This window comes from Lepisma saccharinum, chromosome 5, assembly GCF_977018435.1.
Source record: "Lepisma saccharinum chromosome 5, izLepSacc3.1, whole genome shotgun sequence".
NCBI classification, from domain to species: domain Eukaryota; kingdom Metazoa; phylum Arthropoda; class Insecta; order Zygentoma; family Lepismatidae; genus Lepisma; species Lepisma saccharinum.
The window spans coordinates 55,408,332-55,423,861 of NC_139233.1; the positions used below are offsets into that span (position 1 = coordinate 55,408,332).

At 38.5% G+C, this 15,530-nt stretch overlaps 1 protein-coding gene across 1 annotated transcript in view; it reads right to left on the minus strand.

The window, feature by feature from the left end:
- LOC145988037 (thioredoxin domain-containing protein 16-like) overlaps positions 1–15,530 on the minus strand; it is a 56,874-nt gene that overhangs the window by 4,053 nt on the left and 37,291 nt on the right. Inside the window, exons 13-16 of the mRNA XM_083122874.1 lie at positions 13,870–13,948; positions 13,202–13,346; positions 6,936–7,114; positions 4,074–4,252 (exon numbers count right to left, since the gene is read on the minus strand). Coding sequence (XP_082979000.1) covers positions 4,074–4,252; positions 6,936–7,114; positions 13,202–13,346; positions 13,870–13,948 — 582 coding nt within the window. The remainder of the gene's footprint in view (positions 1–4,073; positions 4,253–6,935; positions 7,115–13,201; positions 13,347–13,869; positions 13,949–15,530) is intronic.

A 15,530-nucleotide genomic window follows, 5' to 3' on the forward strand; every position in this document is an offset into this window, starting at 1 on the left:
TCAGGTTTCCCAACAAGAATCCTGTGAACTCCTCTTTCCTCTCCCATTCGTGCCACATGGCCCGCCCACCTAAGTCTTCTTGATTTAATCATTCTAATAATATCTGGACATGAATACAAATTATGTAGTTCTAAATTATGTAACCTTCTCCACTCACCTGTCTCCTCATCCCTTTTAGGTCCAAAGATTTTCCTAAGAATCTTATTTTCAAATACTCTCAATTTATGTTCCTCTTTCAATGTAAGGGACCAAGTTTCACATCCATATAATACTACAGGCAAAATTACTGATTTGTATATTTTAACTTTTTATTTTCTCTTTAATATAATTTTCATTTGTTAATATTACTCCTAAGTATTTGAATTTGGAAACTGGTTCAAACGAGTTGTTATCAATAATTAGATTTTGATTATTACCTAACACTTGGTTCCGGCCTGTAAGCATATATTTAGTTTTGTCCTTGTTAACTTCCAAACCTATCTCTTTAGCGGTTTTGAAAAATATTTTAGCATTATTCTTAATTGTATTCACATCATCCCCCAGTAAGTCTACATCATCTGCATATGCTAACAACTGAGTCACACCATTTAATTTTAGTCCTTCTTTAGTTTCTTTTACCTTCCTAACAGCATATTCTAAGGCAAAATTAAAGAGCAATGGAGATAATGCATCTCCTTGTTTTAACCCATCATGAATTGTAAATTTGTCAGACATATTAATACCTACACGAATTTTACTTTCTGTTTCACTGGTGCAAATTTTTATCATACTAACAAGCTTCTTAGGTATTCCAAACTCTACTAATATATTATATAATTTATCTCTTTTGACCGAATCATATGCTTTTTTGAAATCAATGAATAGCTGATGGACATTTTGATTATATTCCCACTTTTTTTCAAGTGTCTGTCTGATGTGAAAAATTTGATCTGTAGTTGATCTGTTACGTTTAAATCCACATTGATAATCACCTATGATTTCATTAGCATATGGGGTTAGTCTTGTTAAAAGAATGTTAGATAATATTTTATATGTTGTTGAGAGTAGAGAAATTCCATGGTAATTATTGCAGTTAATTTTATCACCTTTCTTAAACACAGGAACAATTATGGATTCTTTCCACTGTTGAGGGATTTCTTCTTTATTCCATATTAAACAAATTAATTTATGAATTTGACATATTAATGAATTTCCACCATATTTAATTAACTCGGCTGGTATTAAATCAATGCCAGGTGCTTTGTTATTCTTTAGCCTTTTAATAGCATCTTTAACTTCAGTCAAGTTAGGTTCTGGAACTAAAGGTTCTGCTGTGTATACTTCATTCATTTCTAATTTATCTCCTACATGAACATTTAAAAGGTCATTGAAGTAGTTCTTCCATCTATTTAGAATATCGCTTGGATCAGCTAGAAAATCACCATCTTTATCTTTTATCAAGTTTACTTTAGGTTGCCATCCCTTTCTAAACTCATTTACACCTTTATATAAATCTCTCATATTTTTATTTTTGCTGTTTGTTTCGATTTCGTTAATTTTGCTTTTCAAGTAATCTCTTTTTTTATTTCTAAATGTGCGGTTTACTTCTCGCTTTATTCTATTATAATTGTTTAGATTTGTATCATCAGAGTTATTTAACCACCTAAGTCTAGCCTGATTTCTTATTTCTATTAGATTATGACATTCATTATCAAACCATGGCTTACTTTTTCTCGGTTTATGGTATCCTATACTTTCTTTAGCTGCTGATTCGATTGCATTACGTATGTGCTCCCAATTCTTATTTACGTCTGTTTCATTTATATTTTCATCATCATTTAAATCCTGCAAAATATCAAATCTATTTGATAGTTTAATTTGGTAATCTTTCTTAATTCTTTCATCAGTAAACTTTCCTGTATCAAATTTTATAACTTTTAGATTTTGTTGCTTATGATTTATCACTGAGAGTCTTTCTCTTAATTTAGCAATTACTAAATAATGGTCACTGGCACAGTCAGCACCTCTATGTGTACGAACGTCAATTATACTAGTATGCCTTCTCTTATCAATGAGAATATGATCTATCTGATTATGAGTTTTACCATCTGGAGAAGACCAGGTATATTTATGGATATCTTTATGTTTAAAAGTGGTACTTTTCACAATTAGATTCTTTGAGGTTGCAAAAGTAATCAATCTTATACCATTATCATTACTTAATTCATGAAGACTTTCTTTACCAATCGTGGGTTTAAATGTCTCTTCTTTGCCAATCTGTGCATTACAGTCACCTAACAGAATTTTCATATCATACTGAGCAAATTTATCAAAGACCTGTTCTAACTCTGTATAAAAATCATCTTTAGTATTATCATCTTTATCTTCCGTTGGTGCATGTATGTTTATTAAAATAATTTTACACCACCTACCCTGTAAAACTGCATATGATATCCTATCATTAATAAATTCTACTGTTTTAAGAGCCGAGATAATTCTATTATTTATGAAAAAGCCTGTTCCAAAATTATGATTTTCAGTACCACCATATAAAAAAGTATAATTTTTAGTTTTACAATTCCCTTCTCCTGGCCACCCAACTTCCTGGACAGCTACTACATCTAATTTATACTTAACTATCTCATTAACTGTACATTGAAATGCCCCAGGCCGGTAAAGGCTCAGAACATTCCAGGTGCCTAATTTAATATCCTTATTCCTAATGTAGATCTTATCCTTAGTCCAGGGACCTCCCAAAGTAGTCCCCACCCGGAGATCCGAACGGGGGACTATTTTACCTCCGGAATATTTTACCTTGGGAACATCCATGGCCTTATATTGCTGATTCTTGACATGGCTTTTTACAGTGCAGAGTTGTCAGCTCTACACCTAACCTCCAATATGAATGGAGGAACTACTACACAAGACAAACACAAACACATTAGACAGCACAACTACTGCACAAGACATACACAAGCACATCACAACTATAACACAATATAAACACAAACACACCACAACTACTACACAATATAAACAAAAAGAAGACTAGAAAATCTAATCTTCGGATGCGACACCTTTTCAAGATACAAACATTTTATTAACACCAAAACCATCGGTAAGAAATGCACTTTGGATAGGTATAGAGTGATGATTTTAAGTATGAAAGATGATGTCAGCTATAAGATACATGCAAATTAAATCACCAGTACTTTGTATGGCAATAGAGAATGATGTAATTTTGTTGTTAATGTTTCGAGGGGAAAGTTTGTGCACGCAATTTATCACTCTTCACTAAATTGTTAGTGAGTCCATTGAAATGATTGACACTAGGAGAGGTTAGACCTTATTAAACCATTACTCAAATGCATCTAGCAATTTGATAATGCTCGTAAGTAAGGATGTTTATGAACCCATGGACTTGTTACCAATCTCTCCTCAACAGAATAACAACTTATGTTGGCCATTCCGATGCACACACTAACGCTGAAGTGGAAGGTCAAAATTATGCATTCACATCTTTACCCTTGGAACAGTACCAAGGAAATTGTACTTGGACAATTGCATCATGTGCCACGTGAAGAATTTAATTGCATTTCAGTTCTTTAAAACATCATCTGTGGAGATAATGTAGGGGTATAGTACAGACTATAATGTAAATAAAGTAGGGATGGGACCGATTAATTGATACTCTATCAGTATCGGCTGATATAGGCATATCGGTTTATCGGTAAAATTACCGATTATTTTACCGATCCGATATGTCGAGAAATATTTTATAATTTAGTGCAAGATTCTGCCATTTTGTTTTAATTTTTATGGATAATCTCGATGCCCTACTTTCTAAAAAAGTAATTGTCTTAATATTCAACTTCTTTTGCACTGTTGTCACCTCGAAACACTTTTATTAAGGAGATCAATGAACATTTCAAGTTCTTCAAGGACCATTTCTAATTTTATATCTGATTGGTAGAATATCGGTTATTGGTATCTGTAAACTTTATATCGGTATCAGCCAAAATTTCATCAGCCCATCCCTAAAATGTAGTAATCAAAGAAAAACAATCAATTGTGTTAGTTGTGCGAATACATACCAGTTGGAGAAAATTCACCAGAGAAAACTCCTTTTAACCATAGAACAACATTTTCTTTGGACCATGTGATACCAGGGAATCTATAACTGCAACCCATCTGTAGATTGAAAACTATTAGAACTGGAAGATCCTCATTTGGTGCATGAACTTTCACTACATTGTGTAGCCATGAAGCATCCCTAAAACAAAAGCATTTCAATTAAATTACACCACTGAATAAACAACAACAAAAATTCCACAATAAGTGAAGTAATTTAAAATTTAAACTATGATATTTCATGCCATGTGTTGCCACCATTCTTTTATACACAGTTATATTAATGTTTGAACCAGAAATCACTGAAGTTTGCTAAGTGATTTTATGTATCTGTACGTTACATAACCTGGATCGGCTAACCTCTAGAGATCCAGGGGCTTCTAATAGCGAACCGATCCCCAAACCACCAACACACTTTACACTCCTATAGTGTACCTATAACATATCAAGGCTAACGAAATGGTGCTTTGTGGAGATAATTTTATGTACAGTTTATTTACATTCTTCTCCCCTGCTCTGTATATACAAGGTTTCAATACAGATTTGATAAAAGCTTCAAGCTACGAGCGCACTATTTATCATAGTGCTAACCTGCTCCCACTGTGTAGCATGCAGGTTTCCCTAAACAAGCAAAACTAGAGACCTCTCCAACTGTAGGCTGCACTCAAGTTCATCTGCAAAAAAAAACACCTCCATCTGTGTGTGTGTGTGTGTGTGTGTGTGTCCCAAATGAGTCAGAACTGGATATGCATACCTCCAAGAAAACTGGCCCACCCCCATCCACTGGGGCAAAGGCCCTTTTGTTAGTTTTAAACCAGAAATCCGTTGAGGTAAAACTAACCATCGAATTCCTCGGCTACGGAGCAAGAAGCAACCTTTACAAGAGCATTTACAAACATTTAAACTTTTATACGAGGCGCATCCAGAAAGTAAGTTCCGAAAGTGCCCCAAGATGGCACGAGTGGTCAGAATGGGACGCGCTTGCGCAGGAGTGGAGGAGGAACACGTAGCCATAACCTGGAGGAAGCGCAGTTGTGTGGAGTCAGTGGTAAGAGAACTGTAGTACGGGAAACATGGCTCCATGCATACAGTCTCCCGCCGAGTGCGAGGTACGTGCGGTAATCAGGTTTCTCCATGCTAAGAAGTGTATGGACAGAATGACATTAGTGAAGGAATTGTCTGAAGATGGTGTAGAAAATGCACATCAGGCTGCACAAATGTCCACGACGAACCCATCGTTCACATAACATGAGAAACTGTGGTCGCTGAGTGACAATCTCATGCAGCAGGGAACGGGAAATCTGCGGAAACTGACATGAGAGTTCGGACATTGTAAACCGCTGGTTCTGCAGCATGGCTTGCTGCACACTTTTCACCAATTCAGGCGTCACCATGCCTGCCGGGGGATCTCTGACGCCGACAGCTTCTTAGCGTGGAGAAACCTGATTACGTTCGTACCTTGCACTCGACGGGAGACTGTATGCACGCAGCCATATTTCTCGTACCACAGTTCTCTCACCACTGACTCCACACAACTGTGCTCGTGCCAGGTTATGGCTACGTGTTCTTCCTCCACTCCTGCATAAGCGCGTCCCGCTCTGAACAATTGTGCCATCTTGGGGCACTTTCAGAACTTACTTTCTGGATGCGCCTCGTACATAGATTTTCCATTTCACAGCTATGTGCATTAAAAGCCTCGCAACAAAATTGAACCGCTACTAATGTCAACACTCTTACTAATTCCTGCTGATACTTGTACCATGAACATTATAAAAATTTAAAGTTGTTCAGAATATTTATAAATATTAATATAAAGCAGGCTTGATCATCTTACTTGCACTTGCAAAAGCATGCAAGTACTCTTGGGGAGTAAGCTTCCCGCCAGCACACTATGCATCAAGGCTAATAAGTGAGAGTGAGAGAGTGGCTCACATTGAGAGGTAAATATAATGGAAGCACCCAAGTAACCATAACCGTTGCGTCAACTGCAGTTTTTACATGGGAAAGGTTTGTTTTACGTTGGTTGGCAAATTGAAGTTTGTCTTACTTTGGACCAACGATTGTTGCCAACATTTGCCCAACCATGGAAAAGTCAAAATCAGTTTTAAAAACTACTTTCTCTTGTTAAGACAACTTTCAAGAGTATGTTGTATACTCTACCGTGTAAAATAAGTGACATGTAACAGGGTTTCTTTTCAAATATTTCAGTAGCAGCAGATACTGGATATATAATATTTTGTTAATGAAAGTAGAAGCTATTCTTAACTTGTAGTCACCAGTCCTTTGTCAGCCTCCATGGATGAATATTGGTCCAATGTAAAACTATACGTTGCCCAGTGTAAAAACCACATGTTGACCCAACATAAAAACCATGTGTTGGGCCAACAGAACCACGGTCAAAATAACAATTGCTCAATGGTATGTTCTTACATTTGGCCAACCATTTTCAGTATGGTTGGCCCAACGTTATGCCAACCACTTTTGGTTACTTGGGAAAGGTGCCATGAGACTGTGGCTGTGAGAGTAATCATGTGGCCACAACTTCATGGTACGGTCAAGTTTTGTTTGTTTACAATTGACTGGCAAATGAAGGGCAAAATAAGTGAAACAAAAAAAAAAAATGCTTCCGTCTTAGTATACCAACGTTTACCATGCTTCATCAAGAAACAGAATGTAACCAACATCCGTGCCTTGAACTTCAGAGATGGTTCAGCTATAGATGTGTCGGTATGTTACAATATTGATAAAATAAGATCTTAGTACAAATACAAAAAAGGTAGACAGAAAATGTCAAACGACTTGTGGTTATAAGAACTAGAACCTACCTGGGAATCCATGTGAACTTTAATTGAGGAAACAATTTCTCTTGTGCAATTTGTAAAGTTATTGCAGATGGATTGCTAGTAGAAGCGTTGTTCTCTGTTGCTGGTCTGTCCCCCAGGAGTATAAGCATTTGTTGCTCTGTAGTTTTAACATCCTGCAGTACTGATGGTGTCAGCTCGGCCTGCAATTCATTAAGCAGAAAATGTTGGGGAGATCTAACACCAAAGCAAACATGTCACAAGAAGACTGACCAATTGAGTGCAGACTTATGAAGTATATGGCATTGCTACTGTTGTTGCTAGTGATTGGTTCATTCTGAAGTGACGTGTCATGCTTGTCACGGTGTGAAATCTCCCTTAGTGTTAAAATTCTGCTTTTAACACTTTCAATAGGACATGTACAGGGTCCGGCGGAATGAATAGCCTGATTTGAGTCACGTAGTACGGCGTCGCTGTTGCGCCTGCGCAACGACGTGTGTGCACGCTGCATTGAGGAAGGACTGCCATTTATAAGTATGGCCTTGTGGAGTTCGGAACATCGAGCATTCGCCGTTGAGGCGTATTTAAAAAATAACGAGTCTCCAATCACCGTGCAGCGGCTCTTTCGTCGCCATTTCCAGGTGGGCCGACATCAGAACGTCCCGTATCATAGGACGATTGTACGGTGGGCGCAACAATTCAGGACTATTGCATCGTGTGCAAAAAAGAAAAGCCCGGGGCGACCAAAGACACAACGGACCCAGGGGCGAGTGGAGGAGGCACGTCAAGCACTGATCCGAAGTCCTCGGCGTTCTGCTGCCAGACATGCCTTGGTGCTAGGAATGTCAGATCGTTCCCTGCGGCGCATCATCCATGAAGACCTCCACTTCCACCCCTACAAAATGCAGGTCGCACAGAAACTAACCGAACAAGATAAACATGCCCGACGAACCTTTGCGTTGCGTTGCTTGGAACTTTTAGCAGCCAAGCCGCAGATGCGAAACAACATACTGATGTCGGATGAGGCTCATTTTGATCTGCACGGTGGTGTCAATAAACAGAATTACAGATACTGGGCGCTATTTAATCCTCGTTGACTGCATGAGCAACCCCTGCACAGTGAACGTGTGACGGTGTGGTGCGGTGTGGCATCGTTTGGCATCATCGGTCCATATATTTTTTTGAGGATCTTCATGGACGTGCGGTAACGGTTAATAGCGATCGCTATGTCAAAATGTTACATGACTTTCTCCTTCCAAGGGTGAACAGAGACATACGGTTCCAACAGGACGGGGCAACAGCCCACACGGCCCGCCGGTCCATGACTGTCTTGCGGCGTCATTTTCCTCGTCGATTGATTTCCCGATTTGGGGACATTCATTGGCCATCACGGTCGCCCGATTTGCCTGCCACTGACTTCTTCTTGTGGGGCTACCTGAAAAGTCAAGTGTACGCTACACGTCCTCATACCGTGGCTGAACTGAAGGCAAGGATACGTACAGCTGTGGAGGCGATCCCATTGGACATGCTGGAGCGGGTGATGCTAGCTTTCGTTCGCCGCCTGGAAGAATGCGCTGAACGTGATGGCGACCATCTGTCGGGCGTTATCTTCAAAACAAAGTAAAATGGCATATATGGTATGTAATGGCATCTATTATTCTTTGTTTTCAATGTGTGTTTCAATAAATTATTCAATTTGTTTCGACGTTCTATCCTTTTTATAGCCTACTATTCATTCTGCCGGACCCTGTACTAACACATTTATATGCAGCTCCACTGCTACCCTAAATGTCTGCAATTTGTAAGATATTCATATTTTTGGTAGCATTTCCTTTCAGTACTAAGCATTGAATTAACAGTTTATATATTTTTGGAATCATTTTGCAGTATGTGGGTCGTTCAATATATAAGTTTCCGTATGCTGTAAAAATTGTTATTTTTAAGATACATTAGAAAACTATACATACATGTGTAGGAGGATCCTTCCTCACTTCTCCACATAATCTCCATAGAGATTCAGGCATTTGTCCCACCGTTGCACCAATTTGTCCATACCCTTTGCAAGAAAATCAGGGCTCTGGCTATTGAGCACTATTCTCACATTACGCTTCACGTCTTCATCTGTTTCGAAATGGTAACCTTGCAATTCAGACTTTAACACCGGAAAAAGATTGAAATCACTCGGTGCTAAATCAGGCCTGTATGGAGGGTGGGGCAGCCGTTCCCACCCCAATTCTTCAATTTTATGTTGTGTTTGCACTGCTGAGTGGGGGTAAGCGTTATCGTCAAGAAGAATGACACCAGCTGACAGGAGACCTGGTCGCTTATGTCGAATTGCGTTTTTCAGTTTATCCAATGTTTGACAATAACGGTCAGCATTAATTGTTCTTCCTTGTTCCAAAATGTCCATAAGCAGAACGCCCTTAGCATCCATGCTTCTGAACTCCTTATGATGCGAGCCCGCGTTTTCCGAACATGCATTTACTTTTCACCCTTGAGCGCATGCGCCTTCACGTCTGATAACGAATCGATTGTTGTTCCTTGTAGACGAAGGATGGCGCTTGTCAACCATGTGCTTCTTTTTAATGGCATTGCTTTATACAATATTTTATAGCACAGGGAAACTTATATATTGAACGTCCTTAGTAGTAAGAAAAGGATCTACTCTATTTTATTAGTTTTTGAAACCTGCTAATTAACTAACTAACTCTCTAGCCTTCTTAAACCTGAAACAGCAGCACAAGCCTTCCATCTGTCCCTATCCTGGGCAAGATCAATCCAATCTTTTCCATTCTTACCAATTTCCTTTAGGTCCATCTCAATGTTATGCCTCTAAGATTCAATATTCATTTCTATTCCAATTAAGGGTATGAAGAAAAACAAATGTTGAAGGCTGAAAAAATTGAAAGTATATCGAAGTACATTTCTAGCTAAGTCCGGAAAGAAAAAAAAATATTTCAACAAGGCTTAAGTCAGTTGCACAGTGCCAACTGTCTTAAAACTTAGTAGATGCACTGTGTACATATACTTCTCGTATAAAATATCAGCTTGGCTCACTTTCATTTGACTTACCTACATGTTCAACAAATATCCATTCCGATTTGTTTTATGTTCTTTGTTATACTTAGAGCCCGGATTTGTATGTAATTACATATTCTATCTTAGTAGAGCTTAGCCGATATGGGTCCTGATAAATCAATGTTAGCCAAAACTAATGGTATCAGTATCGGAAAGTATTGTTTGGAATTTATTAACCAGTACTCACTGATACTTAAGGCCACTCCAATGGCTCTGCGGTGTGTCATAGCCTTGTAATCAGGGGATCCCGGGTTCGATTCCCGGTGGAGGCATATAGTGGTTCAGATTCCACTTTAAACTGTAGGTCCAGTCCCAATTAGCTTTACTGTGGATAAAGTGGACTTAAAACACCAACTCAATCAATCAATCACTGATACTTTTCTGATATTTTTGTCTTTTGAAGAGTTGAAGGCTCATTTTCTTTCCTTTCGCAAGAAAATGCAGAAACTAATTCTGGTTCTGCAGATGCAAAGAGGCAACAACATATGGCACAAACTAGCATCAATCAGTCTAGAGCTTTGACTGTTTTTATGTTGCTAACCCAACAGATACTACAAAGTATCATGTTACCTAGTCTAGCCATAAATACTGTTACTTACTATTTTGTGAATAAGTTGAAGATGGTTTCAGACTTTTTAAATTTCTTTTAGTATATTACACTTATATATATATTACACATAAATACACAGTAATTCAAAAAGAATATACGTATTACAAACCAGTATGCTCATCGGATTACAGTCCAGCGCTTCTGAACGGAAGTTAGCATCGCGTAGTTTCATTCACTTGCCGCTAGATCGCAAGTGCAGCACTTGTGCTCTCATAATCCCGCTCTTTCAGTTCGAGTCGAAATGGCGACGCAGCAGCAAAGGGCATTCTGTGTTGTCAAGTTCGGTAAGTGTAACTCTGCGATTACAGTGCAAAGACATTTCCACTTGCATTACCAAATGAATCCTCCAAGTGAGTGGAACATTCGCAGGTAGTATAGACAGTTCATAAACACTGGTTGCATATGTAAAGGAAAGAGCACTGGGAGGCCGCGTGTGTCAGAAGAAAATGTCGCAAGAATCCAAGTGTCTTTTCAACAAAGCCCTTCCAAATCAACACGTGCAAGTCAGACAACTGTGTGGAGAGTTTTGCGGTGTTGTTTGGTGATGAAGCTATACAAGTTACAGTTTTTACAGGCACTGAAGCATGAGGACAAGGGAAAAAGAGTGGAATTTGCTGGCAAGATACTTGAAGCTGTTGAACAGGATAACAGTTTCACGGGAAGACTTGTATTTAGTAACGAGGCTATTTTCCACCTTTGTGGTAGGGTTAATAAACAGAATGTAAGAATTTGGGGCCTACAAAATCCACATACGTACATTGAACATGAAAGAGATTCACCAAAAATCAATGTCTTTTGTGCAATATCCCGTTCATCTGTGTACGGTCCATACTTCGTCAATGAACAAACAGTTAATGGTGAGAACTATCTTGCTATGTTACAAAATTGGTTGTTTCCAAGGCTGCATGAAGAAGGTTTTGACAACATAATTTTCTAACAAGACCCCTTCCCCCCCTCCCCCTCACTGGCATTGTCAAGTGCATACTTTTCTCAATGAAACTTGTCCAAGACGTTGGATTGGTCATCAGGCAGTTAACAACTTGGCACTTTTCAGCTGGTTTCCAAGGTCACCGGACTTGTCTCTGTGTGACTTCTTCCTCTGGGGCTACATTAAGGAAACCGTTTATGTACTACCACTACCAAATGACCTTTATGAGCAGAAAAATCGAATCAGTGCTGCGGTTGCTTCAGTCAGGAAAGACGTGCTTGCCCGAGTTTTGGACAAATTTGATTTCCGCTGTGATATTGTTCGTGTCGCTGGTGGAGAACATATTGAACATCTGTAGATAAAACTTGTAGTGTTTGTGAATCTATGTACACAGTTTCACACATTTACTATTTACGGTTTCTAAAATATACCTCTTTAAAATACGTATATTCTTTTTGAATCATCCTGTACATAGTACCAATCAGTTTTCAAAATGTCCTCTTTTTGCCCTCACACAGACTCAAAGTCTCCCTGACCAGGCATCTATTCCAGCATGGATGGTCTCGATGGGGAAGTCTGCCACTGCTGCTATCAAGGAGCACTTTTAACTTTCAATTCTAGGGTACCTCTTCTTGCAGACAGTCCCGTCTTGCACTGACCGCAGTTTGTAGTCCAGGGTATTAAGATCAGAGCTATCAGATGGCCGATCAACAGTGGAAATGAAATCAAGTACACTGGTCTCAAGTCACAGTCTCATGATCCTCGCCTTACGAGCTGGGGCAGAATCTTTCTGCAACCTCCAGGATTCATTGCGAAATATTGTTTGGTTCAACGGCATCATCAGGGGGGGACGAGGACACTTTTGCATGGGTTTTTAAGCCCTTTTCAGAAAAATGAGGCCTGGTGGAACTCTCATAGCTCACCCTTCACCAAACCATGACTTAGGAGGGCTGGTGGCATCTCTGACCTTTGGGAACTCTCTCACGAACTTCTCGAGAGCTTGAAGCACACACCCTTTTATTTTGGCGATTAAAACTTTCTTCAGTGGTGATCACTTTCTTGTCAGTGAAGAGAATCCTGCGATGCCCATTGGCGCCGTACTGCTGCAGGAGCCATCTCGATTACTGTTCCCTTTGCTTATTTAGCTGTGGCATCAGGAAATGTCCAGTACTCCGCCTGTAAGCTCCAAGGTCTTCATTGAGTACCCTGTTGTGAAATGTTCAGCTCCCGTGCCATTATCACTTGCTTCTGGGTGGGATTTCGGTAGATGCGAGCCACCACTGCTTTAACAGCCACCGATGTTCATACGGTGTGAAGTCGACCAACTTTTGGGCAATCTTTCACACTACCACTCTCAGTGAATCTCTGGATTTTGTGATACACAAACGTTTTGCTGATCTTCAGTGTTTTTAGGGTCTGGGATATTTCAGTGGGTTACTTTCCAACCATATGCAGAGCAATCACAGCTACTCTGTTTCGTATTTGCCCCACTCCGTGCTAAGCATAAGAAGATACACGCTTACTCTTTCACAGTTGAACACACAATGGCCAGGAGTGAGCTTCAGCACAAGCATGGTTTATGAGCTTGATAACCGCAAGCCAAAAATTTGTAACAGTATTTGTGTCAAGACTAGGTATATATTGAATTATTGTATTCTTTAAAGAGTTACTTACAAAAATTTCCTGTGAAGCATACGTAACAAATTCTTCCAGTCCAGTTACATTGTCTGTTTGACCTTTATGCACAACCTTTGATTCATGAGGATCATTAAACTTGAGAACAGCTAAGCAAGGGATTTTGCACCCCATCAGGTCCGAACTGGAATAAATAAAATGCTGTAAATATCACAAGTCCAACATTTTCAATATTTTTCATATGGACTCTCATTTCATTGTAATTCTGAAGAGACAGTAAATTAAGTGATTTTTGAATATTCATACAGATTCTTGTTTCTAAAGTACAATACTCACTCACTTCTTTTGCAAATACTGTATATAATAATTCTGTGTATTTTGCAAAAGAATATAATTTATGCACCTATCGATTTTGGTGACTGCCATCATTTACAGGTTTTTTTTATTCATATTCTATCCATTCTGTAACAAATTAAGTATGGTAATGTATATGACCAATTTTGCCAATAGTTTTCACTCTGGTTCACTAGATGTCATTTGTTCTTTTGTGTTAGTTTAAAATTTCCTTTAAAATCAGTTGCCAAATTTGTGTTCAGAGCTGGACTATCGAGTAGGATTTCACAAGTTTCCTAATTTCTCAACACACATATCTTTAGGATGGTTTTTAACTATGGTGTTTTGAATTTATACATTATGTTTAAACTTACATGTAGGTTGCTGCATTTTCTTTTCCCAGTAGAAATAGTGACTTATTTTGTTTTCTATGAGCCAATTCAGTTATCAAATCTGAAAATAAATATCACAATGTAAGTTGACAATGTATATTACCTTCCAGAGATCATATTTTTGTCATTTTGAGGTAGCATCTATACTCTAAACTCTGATAGAGTAATGTTGTGTAAAAATTCCTACCAGAAAGCACTTACTGTAAGTTTTTCTTATTTTTTATATAATTAATGGATAAATGCAATGGACATAACACATTCAGGGTTGTAGAAATTATCATGAACCTTTTTTTTAGTACACGTTATAGAGTGATTGGTTAATCGTGACTGAACATACTGTTTAAAGTAAGGTCCAAACTACTGTGTCCTCCAAAAGGAATCGAGCCTCACACCCCTTGATTACAAGGCTTACAATGTTACTGCTATGCCATCAGGGAGGCACTGTCATGATTCTAGACAGGATTTTGTTTTCCAGAGCAAGGTGTCAAGTAATTTTTTTTTCCGAAAAACACTGCTTCAGTTTAAAATGATTGTGTTCTCTCAAACAGTCATACTTGTAATTATCAGACCTTCATGATAATTAATGCAAATTACTGTGACTGAAACGAAATTACATGTGTAAAACCTATAACTTTATACTGGCATTCCCTTCCCAAGGGGCCCAAGGGGATAGTAACCCCTCTTGTTCTCCCACCAGATGTCCATGAATATAGAGGTTAGCTTGTTTTAATAGTTGGATTGATTAATCAATATGTGGACATTTACTAGTATATTCAGGTATTGTCAGGATGAATTGAAACGAAATATTAACTGATATCAATAAAATATAAGAAAATTGTTGTGACTGATAACCAATATTTGACCGATCTAATATAAAATTGAAAATGTTCCATGAAGACCCTGAATGGTTCAGTGACCTCCTTAATTAATCTGATCACTGGAATGGGTGTTGCCTTAAAAAATAAAATGTGTATGTATTTAGAAAGTAACAAACTACCATTACATGAATCACACCCTTTATATGCATAAAACAATAATAATAAAACACAAATACAAATTAAAGACCACCCCTCCCAACACCCATGTCCACGAATATTATACTAATATTCTCCAAGCATGCCCGTTTGATATTTTTCTCAGGGGGCAGAGTAAGATTTCACATCTTGGCCTTCAGTCATAGAAAGTTATATTTTACCATTTATTATTATTATTATTATTATGCATATAAAATTGAAATTGAATTGTGTGACGTTTTTCTGCGCCATTCGTAATAAAAAGTATTACGTTTAAACTACGCGTAGAAAAGCCTCACATTTCCTCCTTCGTCGGTACGCCTTGCGTCTGTCTTGTGGTTTATTGGTTGTGCGAGTTACCGCTAGAGGTCTCTACTGGTCCTTGTTTGAGTGCTGCGATTATGAGCGTGCAAGCTCAGCAGTCCCGATCCAGCTGGCACCCACGTAACCAGCCAGCGAGCCTTACGTTACAATTGAAAATATAAATACTTTGGCAAATAAATATGTTAAATAGTATTGATTAATTTAACTACTTGTGTAGAATGAGAATTCACTTTGGATTGGTGACCTAAGAGATAAAGGAGGGACGGTTTATAGGAGGGGAGGTAGCTTTTTCCTTCCGGTTGAGGT